The sequence below is a fragment of the Astatotilapia calliptera genome, chromosome 11, assembly GCF_964374335.1.
Source record: "Astatotilapia calliptera chromosome 11, fAstCal68.1, whole genome shotgun sequence".
Taxonomy (NCBI): Eukaryota; Metazoa; Chordata; class Actinopteri; order Cichliformes; family Cichlidae; genus Astatotilapia; species Astatotilapia calliptera.
Window position 1 is genome coordinate 38719599 of NC_137432.1, and position 22277 is coordinate 38741875.

At 46.2% G+C, this 22277-nt stretch overlaps 1 protein-coding gene across 3 annotated transcripts; it reads left to right on the forward strand.

Moving 5' to 3' along the window:
* Positions 1–1204: 1204 nt before the first annotated feature.
* Positions 1205–19811, forward strand: dek (DEK proto-oncogene). 3 transcript variants are annotated; one of them, XM_026185394.2, is made up of 13 exons: positions 1205–1324; positions 3614–3819; positions 4623–4776; positions 4863–4961; positions 5051–5160; positions 5605–5699; positions 6410–6539; positions 6625–6924; positions 7016–7138; positions 17020–17104; positions 17541–17683; positions 18077–18145; positions 19485–19811. In XM_026185394.2, exons 3-13 carry the CDS (start codon positions 4653–4655, stop codon positions 19494–19496), a joined length of 1290 nt encoding a protein of 429 aa, XP_026041179.1. In that variant the 5' UTR covers positions 1205–1324; positions 3614–3819; positions 4623–4652; the 3' UTR covers positions 19497–19811. The 3 variants fall into 3 exon arrangements, with proteins under 3 accessions (XP_026041179.1, XP_026041180.1, XP_080164758.1); XM_026185395.2 differs by having other exon boundaries at positions 6625–6918; XM_080308632.1 differs by lacking the exon at positions 3614–3819 and having other exon boundaries at positions 1220–1324.
* Positions 19812–22277: the final 2466 nt, after the last annotated feature.

Genomic DNA, 22277 nt, shown 5'->3' on the forward strand with positions numbered 1-22277 from the left:
AGTATCAGGACTGAGTATCATGGCTGAGTATCGTGGCTGAGTATCAGGACTGAGTATCAGGACTGAGTATCATGGAAACATGAAGAAAACAAATGATCTGTGCAGATTACAGCTGTTGTTTCAGGACAAACTGTGAGGTCGTACTTCAGGATGGTTAAAGGAAGAACGTGATTTGTGTTTCAGCTCAAAGACGCAGGATGGTGATCAGCGTGAGAACGCTGCACAGACACTGCAGAAGCTGCTCACACAGGAAATCGTGGAACAGTGGATTTGAACAGCTGTGAGGTCATCGAGGGCCTGGAGCAGTAAGAGGGTGTTGTATCGCAGGACGGCTGATCGGTTTGTTGCACTGACTCATTATTATGTTTTTCTTAATTTGGCCCTGAAACTCTTTGTTGTTTATAGACTAGATTCGCGCATTCAGCTCATATATTCAGTGTTAAAATAATTATTATAGGTAAAAACAGTCTACCTCGAACACGAAGCATAAAGAATGTGTACTCACCGTTTCAGGTGTAAAACACTCGGCTGGGCTCACACGCGTTTGCTGGCTTTATAAGTCAAAGTGGCATTTACATAAAGTTTTATTTCTTAATCATTCTCGGTGTGCTTCACTCTGACACCACGAGGCTTCCGTCAGTAACAAATCTGCCTGCAGTGTAATCTGATTACTTCATTCCCTGCAGGCAGAATTCATGTTTTTTACAGTTTTGCTTTGAATTCTGATTGGACAGTTGACTCTGCCCACTGTGTGGGGTGAAGAGGAAAAGGCGGAGCAGCAACCACCCTGTTCCCGTCCACAGAGATGAAGACAAACATCCAAAGTGTGAAACTTGATAATAACGAGAGCGAGCTGGTGTGCAGCCATACGCGGCATTAATCACCCTCCATACAGGACGCCCCTCTCTCTGAGATGCTGCTGCTGTTGCTAGGCAACAGTGCGACTGAGCCCGAGAATAAAAATGTGCTCCACTTTTGTGAGCCTCACAGACGCTGCTGCCACAGCGCCACCATGTGTCCGGCCTGGAAATGACCTGCATAGCAAATTCAAAAGTGTTAAATATGTTGGTGTTCGTACTTTAATTTGACAGTTACAGTCTTTAGACGTAAGTCTGAGGTGTAAAATAATACTGTTAAAATCGAGTGTTTCTATATCAAATCTGGAGGCGTTACAATGGAAGCGTGAACTCTTGACCTCTGAACTCTGAACTCCTAAAGGGGCTATGACACTAATAGTAAATGCACAGACTCCGGCCCCAGCACGAAAGTGAAGCCGTTTCAGAACATTTTGCTCTACAGATTTCTGAGTTGTCTGCCATGCTTGGTAAGTCATTTTTTTCTGAGATTGTTTTAATTATTATTACTTTCTTTTACTTTTGTGACTTTTTTTGAGTTGAGACAAAGCGGCGTGAAAGGCATTAGCCTCGCTGCTCGGTGAAATCTGTTGTTTGCAGCCAAACACTATAGCCTTGGAAAACAGCTTGTATATGAATATTCAGTCAGGTTTTGGCTCAATTACACCTAAAACAATGTTTAGATTGTTGACATAATGATGCTACGTGAAGCCTGAAAACCACCAAACCGACGTAGCAAACAGCAGAAGCGCTGACTGTGGGTCGACATCCCTGCAGAGTTTTGTGCACACGGTTTAGGTCAAAATGAAACAGACTGTTTTATATGTAGTTCAGCATTAACTGTTGTCTGTGTTCTTCGGTTGTTTGAGAGAGCACCATGTTAACAAACCTGTTCTGATATTGGCTTTAAATATGGGCAATGGATTCGTATCTGGAACTGTCTTTTGGGAAAATACAAACCACGTGTTACTCAGAAATTATTCTTTTTTTTTTTTTGTACTGTGCTGCAATTAATTAGTACACAATTAACTTTTATTGACTCTGCACACAGGATATGCTTGGGAAGGTGGGATATGGGGGGAGTTGGAGCTCCACAAAGTGATGAAGGGAGGACGTTCATATTGTACTGAAGAAAAGAGTAATGAGCGTGCTGTTTGCACTGCCAGCTCACATATGTCCCTTTGATAAACAATATTCTAATGAAAGTCAGAGCATGTACACTGGTGCACAGTTCAAAACAAAGGTTATTCAGAAAAACATGGCCTCTTTTTAATAAACGTTTGTTTCCAAAGGAATTTGTAAAATTTCAGAAGTTTTACAATGAATTGGAAGATAACTCCGATGTAGTTAAAATAAAACACTCTGTGAGAGTTAATATATAAACTCTTAACACCTAGTTAGCATTAACAAGTGTTAAATGATCAACTCCAGACAGATTTGGGATTTAACACTAAATCAGAGTTAAAAACTCTCCAAAAAGAGTTAAATTAACGCTCATGGTGTGGACCCATATAGACGCTTTAATGTTGAAATCAAATCTGTCAGTGTTAACTTGGGCATGCTGGGTTTGCTGTGTGCTGATGGTTTCATGTCATGAAGCTGCAGACTGAGCGTGCTCACAGTCACGGTTTTAATTTGAAACTCTTCGCATACATTTCCTGTCAGGACTGACAGACGGTGGCGCTGCAGAGCCCTCGTCTTTCTGGGCCATAAAAAGTTCCAGTTCGTAATTTGTGCTGCTGTGAGGAAAAGGAGGGAGGGGAAATGATTAAAGGCACTTTTTATTTTCAGACGTGTTGTTGTTTTTAAATGATTCAGATTCATTCTTGGACTCGTTTACAGCAGCTTTGTGTCGGCCTGAGAGGTTCCTGTTTTGGGGTCCTGATCTCTGTTTTTAGGTTCTGGTTCCTCTTTTGGGTTCTGGTTCTTTTTACTCTTATAGCCTGTCAAGTCTTTCCCTCCTCTGTAAGGTGGCCCCGCCCAATCTGTCCTCACCTGCTGTGATAGTGCTCACCTGTGCTCTGTCGTTCGTGTGTTTAAATCGTATTAAATTAATCCAATTTGATTAATTTTTATTGCTTAAAATGATCAGACTGTGTGACGTCGGCAGTGTCAAAGCTGCTGCGATGGTTCACATCATGTGATGTGATTCACGGCGTCCTGCAGTCAACGGTTCGACCCTCCAACCTGCCGGGGATCGAACAGTACAGGGAAGCGGGGCAGCTGTGACAGATGTGGAGCTACCAGCTGAAACTATCCTCCATTATTCCGATCGGCGTTGCATTTTCATTAAAGCGAATTCCTTTTGGTTCGGTTAAGCCAGACTTTGTCCTCCTGGTTTCGTTTGGTCTGCATGAGTTACTTTCATGAAGACGTTTGAATGTTTCTGTCACTTTTGTAATTCATTTTTGATGCTGGGGGTAAAAGTCAGACAGCGACAGTAATAAACGACCCGAGACAAACTTTTATCCTTATTAAATATAATAAATGTGAGATAAACGCAGTTTCTCTCTCATGAGGTGACATCTTTGTCTCCTTTGAGGCAGTAATCCATCATTTCATTACCAGCAGGACGAACATTAACAGCAGTATATTTGTTTTTGTTGATTTAGTCTTTGAGGTGTTCAGCACTTGTAGTTTTTATAAATAAGGAGTCTTGCTTTGTTCTTTTTATTTCATTTCTTCGATTGAAATGTTTTTCTCCTTTTTATTGCAGTTTTAGTTGATCGTTGTCTTAATCCTTTTTTTCCTGCCTGTAGTACTGCAGTGTGAACACAGGGGGCAGCAACGCGACGTCACCCGGGTTCGCTTCCCTTTAAGGACGCAACGGGTTTTACGTCATCGGAGAAAGATCCAATCGGTGGTCGCCTGCGCATGAGTCCCCGCCCCGTAGAGAAACCGCCATTACAAAATCAAAAACAGAGCTGACAGGTGATCGGCGGCTCGCGCGCAGTTTCGGGAGCAGGTGAGTGTTTCTCAGCTGTTGATCCACTGTTTCTCCGCGGGATTCCGGAGGCTCGTGTGCGGCTGCTCCGGGCCGGTTTATCGGCGGGTTATGGCTCGGTGACTGTTGAGCGACTAACGGCGGCGTTAGCACGCGGTGCTAGCTGCAGCCGTCCGCCGATAAACGGTAACGGCAGGTTCACGTTTTCCATTCACTTGCGGACCGTCTGCGCACAGGTGACCGCCAGGTCAGCGGGCTCGGCGGCGAGGAGGGAGGAAGCTGCCGGGTAGCGCTCAGCCTGTTAGCTAACTGCGCGCCAAGAATCCGCAAAGAGCGAAGAAACAAACAAAAGCCCGCAAAAACCCCCCAGAGTCAAACCTGAGTGTTCCACACGAGCGCCTGCGCACACACCTGCCCGCGTTTCATTCAGCGAACATTCACAGTAAAGTTAAACTGGGCTCCAGGCATTGATGGCTAGCACCCGCGCTGCCAGACTCGGTTCAGAATTCAGCAGATTTTACAAAGAGACGCACCTGCCAGGTAAAACAGGAGTGACAGATTGCAAGTGCCAACGTGATGGAGTCAGCGGACCTTTCGGCTCATGTCTCCACTCACTGTGTGTTAGTTTCTTCTCTCTGGGTTTGATTTTGATGCAGATGCTCTGACTGCTCAAAGAAAACTTGGGCATGTCTTCAGTTACACACATGGCAGTACACACCTCTCACAGCCTCATGTGTGTGATGGCAGTGTACTGCTTCTGATTAGTCCGGGAGGAAGAATCCTGACCACATGCCCGCTGGTGTGTGTTTGTTTCTTGCCCCTAGGATTCGTGGAGTGTCGGCAACAGGTCAGACATGAGTGACGCAGCGGAGGAGGCAATGGACAGCTCCGCGGTGTCTGAGGAGGAGGTGGAGGACCAGCAGGAACTGTCACAGGAGGACCAGACGAGTCCCAATAAAAGAGGCTCCAAAATCTCAGGTAACGGGGATCAGACGGCGTGAGGGGGTCGGGCCTGTGGGCTGGCTCAGACCAGTGATTTATGTTTGAGTTTGTTTTGGTCGCAGTTGTGGGAGAAATCATCGAAGGGAAACGGGCAAAGAAGACTGTGGAGAGGCTCGACTTCCAGGTGCCGAAACAAAGAGAGAAGCTCAAGATCGGAGACGGTGAGCGACGACGGGCCGTGGCCTCCACTGGTCTCAGCGTGACGTGTACGTGTCTGAACACTGCTGCTGTTCGTCTCTGTCGTTTTCAGGCAGCGGCGATAAATTGGGAGACATTCCTCGCACCAGCTACCAAATCACCAAGATGAAGCCGGCTGACCTGAAACCTCTGCACGCCATCCTGTTCGACAGACCTGGGAAGGTGGGAACGTTTAAACACACAAAACAGAAATCGGTTTTAAAAGCCAGATTACTCAGAGTAAATCCCGCTGAGGGGGTTCTACTTCCTGCCACCTGCTGCTGTATCTGAGAGGACCTCTGCCCACGAGTTGGCAGCAAACACGTTCGCGCTGTGTTTCAGTCAGTGTGGTCCAAACTGAAACTGCCGACTGTGAGAGAAACTTTTTAGTTCTGAAACAAATAAAGATGTCTGAGCGGGAATGTCCGTGTGGGTCAGATCCTCTAAACGCAGGACAAAGGAGACGTGAACAAAACCGTAACGACGATCTCTGCATCGGTGAAACGTCCGGTCTGCTGCCGAGCAGCGTGCGCGCCCTGAGGGGACGTGGCCCCACGGCGCTCTGACCTGTGTGCTGACCGTGTCAGGTGATCGGGCTGACTCTGAGCGCTGTTCCTTCTTTTTCAGATGGCGTTGATAAAGAAGAACCTGCGGCTGTTCAACGGCTTCGCCTTTGATGCCGACAGCGAGCAGTTTGCCAAAAAACGGGAAAAGCTTCTCAAGTAAGTGTGCGCTCAGTATTTCCATGACGGTAACCTACAGACAGAAGGTCAGAGGTCACGCAGCGCTCGGTGCGTTTACGGGAGGTGGGGATTCGTGTGCTTGGGCGGGACGCCCCACGGATAATGCCGTTTAAACGACCTGCTGACCTTCATTCAAACAAAGGGTTGCTGGTTCGATTCCAGCTGGAGACGTGATTTATGAGTTTAAAACTACCAAATCAAACACGGAGTCTCAGACACGTGACCTGTGACTTATCACCTGATCCATGTGTCCACAAAGCTCCATCCATCCTCTGGGGGGGGGCGGAGCCTATCCCCAGTAACCATTGGGTGAGAGGCAGAGTACACCTGGACAGGTCGCCAGTCTGACAGGGCGTTTTTATTACCACGTCATATCAAACATGAATATGTGATGTATTACTGCAGTACTACCACTGTACCCCCCAGTGATGACTACAGAGGAGTCCACAGAGCAGACTCCTGCTCTGCGTCACACCATCCTCAGCAAACACCCACTCGGACGTCTTCAGCTGCGTGTCTGAGCGCGCTCAGAGCCGGGGAGCCGTCGCATGGAGCGGTGACCTCTGAGCGTCGGACTTTAACGCGGCGGGCAGCGAGATCGATTAAAAACCTTTTGCCGTGTTCGTGAAACCTTCATCTGTCCACGATGAAGCTCGTTCTCTGGCTAACCGCTGACTCTCTCCGTGCAGGAACTCAAACTTCACAAACAGCAAGCTGAAGGTGGTCTGCAGCGTGCTGGATCTGGAGAAGAAAGGAACCCACTCGGACCTGGTGGACCGAATCCTGACCTTCCTCACTGCACCGAAGAACAGTGGCAAGGTGAGCTGAGCTACCTGTGGCGCCGAGACTCTCCTGGACCTGAGCTTTTCAGTTTTTATTAAACGTGTCCTCTGACCTTCGGCAGCGGCTGCTAGTGAAGAAGAAGAGGAAATCGAAGAAGAAGCTGTCGGGCGACGACCCGATGGTGAAGAAGAAGAACAAAACCAAAACCGCCAGCTCGTCGTCCAGCCCCAAGAAGTCCAAAACAGGAAGCAAGTCCAAAGCCATCGTCATGGACTCGAGCAGCGACGAAGACGACGATGAGGAAGACGAGAAGGCGGGAGCTTCGGCGGAGGCGGAAGGATCAGACGCTGAGGAAAAACCGTCAGAGAAAGAGGAGGAGGAGCAGTCTGACAAGTCTGAGGAGTCTGCGGAGGAGGTGGTGGTGAGCACAGAGTGAAGCAGGTGGAGCAGAAGATGATCAGCTGACAGGAAACGGTCTGACCTGTGTGTGTGTGTGTGTGTGTGTGTTCCAGTCCAAGTCCAGCAGAGGGAGTAAGCGAGCACGGACACCAGCGAAGAAGACGGGTCTTCCCAAAAAGCGATCAAAGAAGGAAGTTTCAGATGAGTCGGAGTCGGACAGCGATGCAGATGAGAAGGTAAACACGCGAGCAGGGCGATATGGCCAAAAATATGTATCATGATATAAATTTGAAAATTTGCGATAACGATATAACTGACGATGTAATTGATGCGAGACAAAATACAACTCCACAACTTTACTAGTGCAAAACCCCATCCATTTATTTTCACTTAAACAAGCAGCTGTTTTATGTACATTAAAGCTATATAAACATTTAACAGTGCAAATGCAAATTCTTTGCTGAAAGTTTAACCAAAAGGCATTTCCAGTAGAAATGGGCTGACATATCCTGAGCATAACCATGTATAATATCCACTGAAGTTAAAAAGAGGAGCTTTGCAACATTAAACTGCAGTGAGCCAAATAAAAAAGTCAAATATGTATTTTTCGGACCATAAGGTGCACGGGATTATAAGACACATCAAGGGAAACAAAGCAGTCAGATAAATCAAACTTTATTCAACTCATTCTTTTTTTTTAAAGTGTGCGTGTTAGTCCCCATAGGGAAATAGTTCCTCTGCATTTAACCCATTCACCCAGTGAAGCAGTGGGCAGCCACCAGTGCAGCGCCCGGGGAGCAGTGTGTAGGGACGGTACCTTGCTCAGGGGTACCTCAGGGTAGCCATTCAGTGGAGTCGAACCCCCGACCTTCCGATCATGGGGCCACCACTCTACCTACTGAGCTATCCCTGCCCCTTCTTTTTTTTTTTCTTCTTGCTTCCTCCACTTCTGGAGGATCGTGGCTCAAGAGTCGGGAGTTTGTCTTGTAATCAGAAGGTGGCCGGTTTGAGCCCCGGCTCGGACAGTCTCGGTCGTTGTGTCCTTGGGCAATTTTAATCTCGTTGGTTGGATCTTAGACTTCTTAACTGATAGATCACAGTGTGTGAGAATAAACGGCTGTTTTTCCAAACAGCTGAACTCTTCCACTGGCTCACCACAAGGTTGCTGTCTCTCTCCTCTTTTGTATATTTTGTACACTGACTGTCGCAGTACACAGGCCAACAGGCATTTCATCAAATATGCAGATGACACAGTCATTGAAAGTAGAGCTGGGCGATATGAGATTTTTTCATATCACGATATGTTTTTTTCATTTCAGGCGATAACGATATCTATCACGATATCAGCCAAATAACTATATTTGTAAGATTTAAATGTGCTGTTGCTCACAAGTAAAATGTGAAATAATCAGCAGCTTGTTTTTATTTAAATATTTATTTCCCATAATAAGTTCAACAGGGTAGATGTACTTAAGGAACATGAGACTTTTTCAGATAAATAAAGGCAAATATTGCAAACTACACAAAAGGCAGCCGCTAAAGCGTTTAAGTTTCAAAATAGGACAAACGAAACAGACTAAATTGTCAATTCCACTTAGAAACAAAATATTAATTCTAAAAATAAATCTTAGTTTGTTTTACAGAAGAACAGACAAAACTGACTAACTTTTGTCAATATCAAATAAACTGAGAACTAAAAGGAAATTCTCAATCTCTCCTTGTTGTATAGCTTAGCTTTTCAAACAGTTTTAACAGTTACTTTAGTCTGACAAAAGCCGAATGACGAATTAGCGCTTCCAGTCAGAGACTGAGGCTACGTCCACACGTACACGGGTATTTTTGAAAACGGAGATTTTCCGTTTTCGTTTTAAAAAATAATCCCGTCCACACATAAAGGCAGAAATGAAGGAAAACGCTGCTATGAACATGCCAAAGCAGCAGGTGGCGCTAGATTCCTAACCGTGCAGAAATGTTGGCCAATCAGAAGTCTAGAAGCCTCGGTGGGAAAAAGTAAACAAAGCTGGGGCATAGAAGTAGAACCGAGTCGTATGTGTGGACGGACAGTAACTGTGTGTATATGTAAGCATTTAAACACTGCAGAGAGTAGAATTAACAGTATTGTAGAAATTCATTTCACCGAAACAATAACGTGGCGCAGTGTGACGCATGCACCAGTTTATTGTATTTCCAGACTTGCTTTCGGCACATTTACAGTGCACGCTACTCTGTTTTTTGTCAGACTTGAAATAGCCGAAATACCTTCACACTACGGAACTTCTATGGCTCTTCCGTTCGACAATCTCTCCGGCGTTGGAACCATCATCTGTTTTCTCTTCGGTCACGCTCGGTTGATTTTTCTAGTCGGCACACTCATTTCCTCCATTACCCGCTGGCTGCTTCCCAAACAAACACACGTGCGGCTTGGCACTTGTGCTGCACGTAACAGGTCACGCAACGTGACGCTGCGGCTGTGATTGGTTCGGCTCTGCGCTACTTAGTTTGGATTGGCTGACCTTTTTTTTTTTTGAGGACAAGAGCGGCGAGGTCTATCGCGATAGCTTAATTTCTCTATCGAGTAAAAGTTATATCGCGATAGATATCGTTATTGTTCTATCGCCCAGCTCTAATTGAAAGCCTCCTTCATGGTGAAGAGGATTCCCATGGGCCTGTTGTGGAGGAGTTTGTTTCATGGTGTGATCAGTCCTTCTTAATGATTAACACCTTGAAAACCAAGGACATGGTTATAGATTTCAGGAAGTCATCCCCTCATCCTGCGCTTACAGTGGTAAATGGTGCAGCCATTGAAATGGTGGATAGTTACAAGTACTTGGGGGTTGTTCTTGATAAGACTCTGTCCTTTGAGTCACATCTTGCTGCTACAGTGAAAAAGGCCCAACAAAGACTTTTTAAGGAGGTTGAGAGGTTTTAATGTTTCATCTTAAATGATGACTCTCTTTTATAAAAGTTTTATTGAATCTGTTTTAACTTTCTGTATCATTGCTTGGTACGGTAATATGTCCCTGAATAATAAGACCAAACTTAACAATCTGGTTAAAGTGGCGGGCAAGATTTCAGGGAGGTCTCAGGTCCAGCTTGTGGACTTTTATAACAGGCAGGTGCTGAGGAAGGCAACTTCTGTCCTGTTGTGCTCAGATCATCCTCTCTTTAACGATTTTCAACTGCTTCCATCAGGTCGTCGTTATAAAATGACTGCAGTGAAGACAAAGCGACACAAATTGTCGTTTGTACCTAGTGCTATTATCTTAATTAACAACACTAAATTGTAAGTGTTGTTGCCATTGCACATTGCACTTTTTTCGATGGAAAATCTAGGTTGTTTTATCAGGCTTATATTATAGAATTTTTTTTAATGAGTGTACGTGATGTGTTGGTTGTATGTTTGTTTGTTTTGACATACTGCGAATCAATTTCCCATCAGGGACAATAAAGTTACCATTGACCATTGACTGTCTGTGAAGGTTCTCAGTCATCGTAGTCTAAGGAGCTTGCAAAGAAAAGCGTCTGGACTTCTTTAAGTTGCTTGAAGACGTTTCACCTCTCATCCGAGAAGCTTCTTCAGTTCTAAGGTCAAATGGTGGAGAGTCCCAGATATAAACCTAGTGGGAGTTTCCCCCCACAGAGGGACAAAAGGACCCCTGATGATCCTCTAATCGCCTGAGCCAAGGTGTGAAACTGGGTGTGGGTCACAATCAGCCAGAGTTTCGGGTGTGTTCATTGTGAAACCTGGCCCCACCTTATCATGTGATTTCCTGAGGTCAGATGGCCCAGGATGTGAGTGGGCGTTAAGGCGTCTGGGAAGGATCTCAAAACTGGATTATAGATGGCAGAGAGTTGGTGTCGTAAACCCCGCCTCTGTTCAAAGATGGTCGCTCACAGTGGACATAGATGCTTCTTTCACTCCTCTTTCAAACCATCTGTCCTCTCTGTCCAAAATGTGAACATTGGCATTCTCGAAAGAGTGACCTTTGACCTTTAGATGCAGATGGACTGCTGAGTCTTGTCCTGTGGAGGTGGCTCTTCTATGTTGTGCCATGCGCTTGTGAAGTGGCTGTTTGGTCTCTCCAATGTAGAGGTCTGAGCATTCCTCGCTGCACTGTACAGCAAACACCACATTGTTAAGTTTGTGTTTTGGCGTTTTGTCTTTCAGGTGAACCAGTTTCTCTCTGAGTGTGTTGCTGGGTCTGAAATACACCGGGATGTCATGCTTGGAGAAAACTCTCCTGAGTTTCTCTGATACACCGGCTACATAGGGGATGACAATGTTGTTGCGTCTGTCCTTCTTATCCTCCCTCGCTGGTGTCTGGTCTTCTTTTCTGTGCCTCTTTGCTGACTTTAAGAACGCCCATTTAGGATAGCTGCAGGTTTTGAGTGCTTCCTTTACATGTGTGTGTTCCTTCTTTTTTCCTTCAGGCTTAGAGGGAACATGTTCTGCCCGGTGGTGTAGGGTCCTGATTACTCCAAGTTTGTGTTCCAGAGGGTGATGGGAGTCAAAGAGGAGGTACTGGTCCGTGTGTGTGGGCTTCCGGTAAACTTCGATGTTGAGGTTGCCGTTCTCTTCAATGTGCACAGCGCAGTCCAGGAAAGGCAAACAGTCGTCCTTTGTGTCTTCCCTGGTGAACTTGATGTTTTTATCCACAGCGTTAATGTGCGCAGTGAAGGATTCCACTTCTTGTGTCTTGATTTTGACCCAGGTGTCGTCCACATATCTGTACCAGTGGCTGGGTACTCTTCCTTTGAAAGAGCCAAGAGCCTTCCTTTCCACTTCCTCCATGTAAAGGTTGGCTACAATAAGAGACACGGGGGAGCCCATGGCACAGCCATGTTTTTGTCTGTAAAAGCCTTCGTTGTATTTGAAGTATGTAGTGGTGAGGCAGAGGTCTAACAGTGTGCAGATCTGATCGGGGTTGAAGTTGGTCCTGTCCTCCAAGGAGCTGTCTTCTTGTAGTTGTTTTCTGACAGTCTCCACGGCCTCCGTGGTGGGTATGCAGGTGAAGAGAGAGACTACATCAAAGGACACCATGGTTTCATCTGGATCCAGGGGAAGTTTCTGGACCTTGTCGGTGAAGTCGGTGGAGTTCTTGATGTGGGGTGGGGTGTTCCCCACGAGAGGCGCAAGGATGGTAGCAAGGTGTTTAGCAATGTTATAAGTGGCTGAGTTTATGCTACTGACTATGGGTCTGAGTGGGACAGCTTCCTTGTGGATTTTAGGAAGTCCATAGATGCAGGGTATGGCATCCCCTGGGTAAAGGCGGTGATATGTAAGACGGTCAATAATTTTGTCCTTTTCAAAGTCTTGAAGGCAAGCTATAACTTTCTTTTTTTAGCTGCTTGTGGGGTCTCGCTTTAAGGCTTCGTAGGTATTGTTGTCACTGAGGAGAGTAGTGATCTTTGTATGGTAATCTGTAGTGTTTAGGACCACGGTGCATCTTCCCTTATCAGCTGGTAAAACAGTGATGTTGTGGTCTTTGCTCAGGGAAGCGACGGCCTTCTTTTCTTGTATTGTGAGGTTGGATGGAGGGACTTTGGCACTGGAGAGCGTGGCTGAGACTTTCATCCTGATTTGCTCTGCTTCTGTCTGTGATCATTTATTGTAACATTAAAGTGTGAAGTATTTATTAATATGTAAATGTGAAAATGTATTTATGTATTTATTTATTCTTATTGATATATTGTATACTGTGGTGGAAGGTTGGGATTTAAGAATTTACCTGAGAGTGGAATAATGGTTTAGTCTGTGACAGCTGAACATATTTAAGGCTGCCAGTTGTCATTAGAGGATGGATTTTTGTGCTGTGAAGAAGCTCGACAAATTAATTGTGGTAAGGAGCGCCATATAGCAAATAAATACTTTGTTCCACTACACTTGCCTTGGTCTGTCTCACTGTCTTTCCAGCCGCTAGGGGCTGCCCTGTTACAAGCATTTTGGGCAAATGTTCAAACTCGCATCAGCCTGTGGGACAGGTGTCTGCTCCGGTGTGAGCAGCTGAACGTTGCAGGTTTGTCACAGACCAGTTCTGTTGCAGGGTGTCAAATGTTTCCTCCAGGTCCATCACAGCATCTTGGTTACCACAGAGGTATCCAAATCCATGATCACTGTGAGAATTTTCCCATCTCCACTGACATCACGGCATCAGCCAAGCTTCACCTGTTTATAATGACAGGTGCTGCTCAGTTTAAGTCCTCGAGTAAATATATGGCATTTGGGGAATGAATAATCAAATAAAGGCATGTTAGAAAATGAATCTGTGCAGTGTCTTGATGCATGCTCAATCATCCAGGTAAGGAAATCCCAAAAGGTTGATTCTGTTCATCTGGACGTTTTCAGTGGGAGAAATGTTTTGTCACTCATCCAGGTGACTTCTTCAGTCTCAGCTGACTGCAGGTTTCCCCAACCATATAAACAGGACATTTGCACAATGACTGAAACCAGCACCACTGAATGAACAATGGCGTGGGAGCTCAGTTCCTTGATCATTAATATGCGAATTGTTATGACCATTGAACAAAGCCAATTGATGAAGGCCTAAGGAGCTTGGAAAGAAAAGCGTCTGGACTTCTTTGAGTAGCTTGAAGACGTTTCACCTCTCATCCGAGAAGCTTCTTCAGTTCTAAGGTCAAATGGTGGAGAGTCCCAGATATAAACCTAGTGGGAGTTTCCCCCCACAGAGGGACAAAAGGACCCCCTGATGATCCTCTAATCGTCTGAGCCAAGGTGTGTAACTGGGTGTGGGTCCCAATCAGCCAGAGTTTCGGGTGTGTTCATTGTGAAACCTGGCCCCACCTTATCATGTGAATTCCTGAGGTCAGATGGTCCAGGATGTGAGTGGGCGTTAAGGCGTCTGGGAAGGATCTCAAAACTGGATTATAGATGGCAGAGAGTTGGTGTCGTAAACCCCGCCTCTGTTCAAAGATGGTCGCTCACAGTGGACATAGATGCTTCTTTCATCTATGTCCACGCAACTAGGGATGGGTATCGAAAACCGGTTCTTGTTGAGAACCGTTTCCCACTGTTTCAGTTCCTTGGAATTGTTTGCCATTTTTGCAAACGATTCTCTTATCAATTCCAGTCGCCCCGAATGATGTCACCACGTTGCGGAGCATCATTTACCTGGCAGGAAACACGGCGGCTCAAATGCTCAAAAGTTTGGTTACACTTTACGAGAACGGATGACAACAGGGCAACTTGCAATACTTGCAAAGTAGAGATTTCATTTACGGGCAGCGGTAACGTTTGCTCCTCTCCCGTTAATGCGGCAGGTAAATAATCAACTAACATATTATGTTAGCGCGATCTGCCTTATTACAAACCTGCCATTACTGTGCATTTAGTGACCATGATGAGACAGAGTCTGGCTCAGATGCTGGCAGCTCTCGCTGCAGTCTGCCGGTAGCGTCTCCTTTCAGGCAGGATAGATGAACGTCACCGAGCAGTGACTCAGTTTGTGGTCAAAGGTTTGCACCCGTTTGCCACAGCAGATGATTTTCAGTAAGTGAATGTGTTTAATCGTAGGCAGGGACATTACTGGATATTCTTGTGTAATTGCTGCAGAATAATTTATGTTATACTTTGTTATTGCTACAGAAGAATATTTATTTTATTATTTTACATTTACAATGTTTTTTCCCGGGGACCCTGTGACACCCCATTGAAGAGCCGCAGGCTGGATCTCTTAAGATCTCACTGCTGGGTTTGTAAGGCCATGTTACTCCTACATTTCTACCTTGTTCAAAGAGAAGATATAAAACAAAGTTCTGAGCTAATCGACCTTAGTGTTCTTTTTAAAAAAGAATCGATAAGAGAATCGAAAATGGAATCGAATCGTGAAAATCTTATCAATACCCATCCCTAGATGCAACAACATTGTCATCCCCTATGTAGCCGGTGTATCAGAGAAACTCAGGAGAGTTTTCTCCAAGCACAACATCCCAGTGTATTTCAGACCCAGCAACACGCTCAGACAGAAACTGGTTCACCTGAAAGACAAAACGGCAAAACACAAACTTAACAATGTGGTGTATGCTGTACAGTGCAGCGAGGAATGCTCAGACCTCTACATCAGAGAGACCAAACAGCCACTTCACAAGCGCATGGCACAACATAGAAGAGCCACCTCCACAGGACAAGACTCAGCAGTCCATCTGCATCTAAAGGTCAAAGGTCACTCTTTCGAGGATGCCAATGTTCACATTTTGGACAGAGAGGACAGATGGTTTGAAAGAGGAGTGAAAGAAGCATCTATGTCCACTGTGAGCGACCATCTTTGAACAGAGGCGGGGTTTACGACACCAACTCTCTGCCATCTATAATCCAGTTTTGAGATCCTTCCCAGACGCCTTAACGCCCACTCACATCCTGGGCCATCTGACCTCAGGAATTCACATGATAAGGTGGGGCCAGGTTTCACAATGAGCTCACCCGAAACTCTGGCTGATTGGGACCCACACCCAGTTTCACACCTTGGCTCAGGCGATTAGAGGATCATCAGGGGGTCCTTTTGTCCCTCTGTGGGGGGAAACTCCCACTAGGTTTATATCTGGGACTCTCCACCATTTGACCTTAGAACTGAAGAAGCTTCTCGGATGAGAGGTGAAACGTCTTCAAGCAACGTAAAGAAGTCCAGACGCTTTTCTTTCCAAGCTCCTTTGACTTGGGCAAGACTCTTCACCCGTTGCCTACTGGTGGTGGTCAGAAGGGCCGATGGCGCGATATGGCAGCCTCACTTCTGTCAGTCTGCCCCGGGTTCTGGCTACAACTGTAGCTGCCTCCACCCGTGTGTGACTGTGTGTTGGGATGACTGGGTGTGTAAAGCGCTTTGGGGTCTCTAGGCGGGACTAGTGAAAGCACTATACAAATACATGCCATTTACCATTTCTGTAACATTGATTCATTAATGTTGAATTCTCTGGCAGCTGCTCTATTCCCATGTTGTTGCAGTATATTAATGACTAACCTCGTATTGTGGATGGATTATCTCAGTTGTTCTCCTGATGAGTTTGGTCCGTTTACAGCATCCTGCTATGCGATTGCATTTGTCTCTAACCATCAGGAACCTTCACGTTAACTTTTATCGAGTGGGAAAAAGTTAGCGTTCATCCTCCAGCTTCAGTGTTTATGTTATGCTAACATAGCTGTGTCGCTAGCATTCGTATATCATTATATAGCAGCTAGCCCAACTTCAGTAACCCTACAAACGTCACTGCTGTTTAGCTTTCTGTCTTCATTTATGTTGGAAGTGACAGCAGAGCTGTACGTTTGAATTTTTCAGAAATCTCTGTCAGAACATGCTATATCATGTTTAGGTAACTAGCAAAACTAGCGAGCTAACTTCCTGCTAACTTCTAACTCAGTTAAATGTAATGAATCCTGTTTTCATGGATGCCTGGATGTTAAACTTCATAGTTACACCTGGTAAAGCAGCAACACTGATCATTTTATTAAAGGTGAAAGAATTTAGACCGTTTTTAACTCTCAGTGATGTTTGTTTGACTTCGGGACCTTAAAGGACTGAGTTTAGGACCCATATTACTCCCAGATTTACGAGCACCTTAGTCCAACACTGTAATGCAAGTTTGATTCACAATTTATTGTCAATCAAATTCATTCATTGACGCAGCTGAAGCTTCCTCACGTTACAAACACGTCTTCATCCAGATGCAGGCTGATGTTCCCGGAAACCACCGCCTGGACCACATCCTCCTCCAGCAGCTCTCTGTGACCATCCTCTCGCTCTGCAGAGTCGATGATGGCGGCTGTAACAGCCATAATAGTGCGGTGTCTCCTTAAGACAGCCTAATTTGATGTTTAGTGATGTCACGGGTGCCCTCTGTAGAGTGTGGGAGAAGCGTGCTCGCACACCTCATGTGTTTACCTCATTAACTCAACGTAACGTTACAGGTTGTATGAACTCTGCTCGCTTCATGTATGATGAGACAGCAGCCGTTCAGTCGGGCTTGTAAGGTTGGCGTTTATTAAAGGACAAACACTGTGGAATTCCCACTGCCACTATGGTCGCAAGCTTTTGACTGTCCTGCTGAGTGTGTCGGCTGCCTCTAACCACTGAATACAGCCCACGTTACATGATGATTTCTTTTCCAGCCCAGGAAGAAGAAAGCCGCTGCAGCCAAACCTGCGGCCAAGACGAAGAAGGCGGACAGCAGCAGCCACCGCAGGAACAACACAGGTGAGCTCGTCTCATCGATCAGTGTGACCTGTGATCAGAGGTCTGCGGCGTCGCGCTCATGTTGATCCCAGGTGTGGGTCCGACCCAGGTAGCTCAAAGTTTAACGCCCAGTTTGCAGGTAAAAACCATAAATTTATGTTTCACAGCGAAGTGCTCACTGAGACTTTAGGTGACAACCGTTAACCTTGTTACCAAAATAAGAGCCCTCAGAAACGAGGCAGCTGAAGGTGTGACGAAGACTTCCTGTTCTGATGTTTACCCAGGCTCGTCCAAAACATCCTGATTGGTCAGAATATGAGTCAGTTTAGTTCCTAATGAATTGGCCACTGCGTGTTTCGGAGCGACCTCCACAGTGAGGACGATGATGTCAGAGACCTGGCTGTAAATCTCCTGTTCTTCTTCTTCGTGTGTTTTTCTGCGGCTCGTTGTCGTGCAGCGGAGGACAGCTCGGACGACGACGAGCCGCTGATCAAGATGGTGAAGAAGGGGCCGAGCGACGAGCAGCTGAAGGAGACGGTGCAGAGTCTGCTGAAGGAGGCCAACCTGGAGGAGATGACCATGAAGCAGATCTGCCAGAGGGTCAGTCTCCCTGCTTCTTGTGTTACCATGGTTACAGATGCTGAGCAGTGTGGACAGGTGGGGGCGTCACCCTCAGGCTGCAGCAGCTGTCCAAACATGTGGCTCGAGGGCCCAGAAAAGGCCTGCCCACACACACACACACACACAGTGTCGGTACTCTAACTCTGACATAATGCTCACCCTCACCCTCACCCAACTGTAACTTGGGTGAGACTTTGTCTCAGACTTGTGGGGACGGAGACGTTGGTCCCCACAAGTAAACCAGCTGACTGAGGGGGTCAGGGGGGTGCGCGCGCGTGTGTGTGTGTGTGTGTGTGTGTGTGCGCGCGCGTGCATGTGTGTGCGTGTCACAGCTCAGTTTGTCTGACGGTGAGGCGTGACACTCTGTTCCAGGTGTTTGACACGTACCCCGAGCACGACCTGAGCACCAAGAAGGACTTCATCAAACAGACCGTCAAATCTGTGAGTACACACACACACACACACACGCTGTTCTTCCTGATGGTGTGGGGACATTAGTGCAGTGCTTTGCTGTCCACAGTAAAGGGCAGCAGCAGGTCAGAGGCGTGTCTGCCACAGGCTTCATCTCTGAGCAGTCGCTGCATGCTGTGGGTCACATGTTTGTCATTCCTCAAAACAAGTACTCTATTACACAGAATACTCGTTACCTACTCTGTAATTGTCGTCCAACAATATAAACTGAGCTACAGTCGCACACACTGACACGGAGCCCATGACGACACGCACACAAAGAGACTTCAGAGCGGTCGTCATGGTGATTGTGAAACATGAGCAGGTGCAGGCAGGGCTGCAGCCTGACTGCTCACCTGTGTGTTACCTGCTGAAGCTCCAGCCCCGCTCATCAGCCAACAGGAGATCAGCTGATTTATTCCCAGGTTACCGTCCTCCTCGATGTCAGGTTAATATTTACAGGTGAATAGAAACGTGTCAGGTTTGCTTTCTGTTGAGGTGAAATGCTTCTCACATACAGGAAGTTGTAGATTAAAGCCATGCACCAAATCTTTCTTGATAAACCACAATTAACGAGTCTTTTACAAATGACTATAAATACTTGAACATCACAGACATTACGTACAGTATTTAATGACAGCAGGAAGTGTCTGTTGTGGGCTTTTATTGTGAAAGGTAAGGAGGAAAAGGTTTGCTGATGTCCAGTAGGGTCCTCTCAGAGCAGCTTCATCTTGCTGTTTCTTTAAAAACCAAAACAGGAAGCGAGTCGGTGCGTCACCATGTTTATCAAAACCACACATGTTAGAAACCATTTGATTGGCTGCTGCGTGTGGACGCGTTTCTCATTCTGCAGCCACCTGAGCCGCCACCAAAATCCCGCCCTCCTCGCTCGCTGTCACCGTTCGGTCTGCAAACAGGAAGTTCACAAACCGCCGTCATGTGTTGTTTTTCACTTTGTTTCTTTACGTTCATGTACAGAACTGTGCAAAAGTCTTGAGCCTCACAGGAAGAAACGCTGATGAAGGTCTGAGGAACAGGACCTCAGCATTACTGAAGCGGCGTAGCGTCACCCTGCACGTCCTCGCGCTGAGCTGAAGGATCAAACTCTGTATTTACACGTGTGAAATCATACAGCTCTTCTAACACACGTGGGCTCAAGACCTTTGCACAGTACTGCAGCCGTTTAACCATCAAAGCACAGACCCTGCCATTTGGTGACCCCGCCTCTGCCACGCGGCGGTGCATCATGGGAACGGCGAGGGTTTGGGGTGCTCTGGTCTCACAGGTGAACCCTGCAGGTGTTCCTCAGCTGTGTTTTCTCTCCTCACAGCTCATCACATGAAGACGGGAAGGGAACGACCTCGGCCAGCAGCTCCTCCCCCCACATCTGCTTTCTCTTTTATATACGTTTTTTTTATTCCTGCGTGGAGCTCTCACGTGAACTCATCACTGTTGTGTCGCCCGCTGTCGAGTCCAGAGCAGAAGCTGTTTGTCTGAGGAACAGGAAGTAAAGAGAGCGTGACTCCGGGAGAGCCGAGCTCTGGACTCTGTCGTAGTCGAAGCTTTTCTCGAGTTTTCTTCTGTTGTTTTGTTCTCGTTTGAATCTTCTGAGATGTGCTGAAAAACTTTGATTAAAATTCTACCTTTTTTCAACAAACTCGTCTCCGAGCGCTTTCTAACCCACCAACTCCTCACAGCCACCAAACAGGAAACGGCAGCCTCAAACTCAGGAACAGGAAGTCTCCACCTGATCATCAGCGCTGCGTGGCGTTAGTTTCAGGGACTTCCTTAAAGCCTGGACATGTTTCAGGGCCGAAGTAATTCCAGAGTCACTAAGAATGAGGAAACACAGAGTGCAGACAGGAGCACCCGAGGAGACCAGTTCATTAACAAACAGAACTGATGCTCAACATTATAACAAGGCTGTGCAAAGTTACTTATGTTGGTAACATCAACAAAGACGAGCGGAGACATGACAGCGATTGTTGTAGAAATCTGAGGACATGGGATTGTTTCGGCAGCAGTAAGTAAGGGATCGTTCAAACCGTGCTTTTCTCTCCTGAAACTAACGGATAACAGGACACCTTTCAGCGTTTGACTCTGAAGCTTACTGTGCAGCGTGCCGACAGTCTGCCGATGTTGTATTGAGATGTTGATGACATGTGAGCAGCGACAACCCTAACCCAGCGATCTGGGCTTTGACCGAACTGCTGAGTGCATACTGTCAGAATCACTTGATGCTCTTCGCTGCCGTTCAGCTCTGCATCTCCAGGTGCAGGAAATGTTCCCGCCTCTCCTCAGGGTTGAAATTTACTGCTCGTGTGTCTGAGTCGGATGCTTACACGCACGCCATCTGCGGGTTGGGGGGGTCCCTGCAACTCAGGGGACACAGGTTTTAGACGTGTCCTTGACCCAACACAGCTGATTTAAATGGCTAAACAACCTCCTTGATGTGTCGTGAAGTTCTCCAGAGACCTGGTAATGGACTAATCATGTGATTCAGGTGTGCTGACCCAGGGTGAGATCTAGAACCTGCAGGATACTGGCCCTTGGAGTTCCCCACCCTGAGTGTTCAATACAAAAATTGTATCCAGAGCTGTGAATATGATCCACTGATCCTCTAACACAGTCTTCATCTGCAGAAGTCTGTGGTTTGCATCCTGCTGTGGTCTAAATACTCACAGATTACATCACCCATCGTGTGATTGTAAAAATCTGGAGCATCAAACATTATTACGGCATCGTTTGGTTTGAATGTTTTAAGTTATTCACGCATGTTAATTTTCTCTCAGGTCCTTTCTGGGTCTCATCCCGAGGAGATCGTTCCCACACTCACAGCTGTGATTATTTTATTAGCTTTTACTAGACTGAAACACAAACAGCTCCTGCTGCTCACCGGCATTCATCAACGAATCACAGATCACACCGCAGGTAAAGGGACAACCTGAGTGCAGCTGTGGTAGGACGAGAGGAGTCGGGTGACAGGTGATGCTGTGGCTGCGTCCCAATCCAGCGACCGCACGCTTCGTAGTGCGCATTTGTAGACCGATTACGTCACAGCGACGTCTTTCGCTACTCAGGTTATAAGTCACTCAAATAACTTAAAAATGTAATTGTTTGTTTTATTCCGCGTTTTATTTGTTCCGGAGTGAATCGGTTTGGATGAGATTAAAGTTATTAGATTAAATTAAACTTTATTAATCCATCGTTGGGTTCCTCCGGGATTTTCACACAGCTGAATAAACGTCAAAGTGTGAGACAGTCGAGAGTCCTGTTATATTTTAGATAGGAAAGAGCAGACGGCCGAATTTATTAAACTCCACCGAGACAGCGGTGACGCTAATCTGAAGGCGAGAACGTCACATTTCACAGCCTCGCACTTCCGGCCTTCTCGGTCTTCGAAGGACCCGGCCTTCGCGGTCTGTGTGCCGGGTCCTTCGAAGGATGCAGCCCGACGCTTTGGGACACTTCTCCAATTCTAAGAGGCCGACAAATGCGTCCTTCATTTCCCCAAATTTGAAGTGTGGTCCGGTGTACACTTCGTGGTCCCATATATCCCACATTTCATAGCGCGGCGGTGGGTGTGGATATTTTGTTCGAAAAAAAGAAGAAACAGCGGATGCCTGAAGCGGAGCAGCTGAAGAGTAAACTTTAAGTAAGTACTGAATATGATGTCACTTATTTATGTGCAAATGTTTAATAATGAAGAACATTAAACATGACTGTTGGCCACATGTCGGCACAGTTGTGACGTTAGTGACGTTTGTACTAACTTGGTTTTAAAGCCTTTAAATATGCGCCGTTCAATAGCTGAGCTTAATCTGACAGAGAATCTGATGATTTTGTGGATAATTAAAGTCGGTCATATATCCACAAACACAACAATGTGCAATACTTTTTGTGCAATACTTTTGTAAATAGTCAACGGTGCAATAGACTCAATACTTGAAATGTGCAATTCACTTGTATTTTTATTTTTATTCCTATTTATTCTATTCATCCCCTTCGTATATTTTATTTATATTGTCTCTGTATTTATATATATATGTGTGTGTGTGTGTATAACTCTGTAACTTCTGTCGGTGCTGTGCTTTTTTTGGAAATCGAATTTCCCAGAGGAACC

What these genes read in the sequence shown, in the direction of transcription:
- dek (XM_026185394.2), top strand. Translation starts at nt 4,653, where the DNA reads ATGAGTGACGCAGCGGAGGAGGCAATGGACAGCTCCGCGGTGTCTGAG. An exon ending in GAAGCTCAAGATCGGAGACG is followed by an intron (nt 4,962 to 5,050) that starts GTGAGCGACGAC and finishes TGTCGTTTTCAG; the next exon opens with GCAGCGGCGATAAATTGGGA. An exon ending in AAACGGGAAAAGCTTCTCAA is followed by an intron (nt 5,700 to 6,409) that starts GTAAGTGTGCGC and finishes CTCTCCGTGCAG; the next exon opens with GAACTCAAACTTCACAAACA.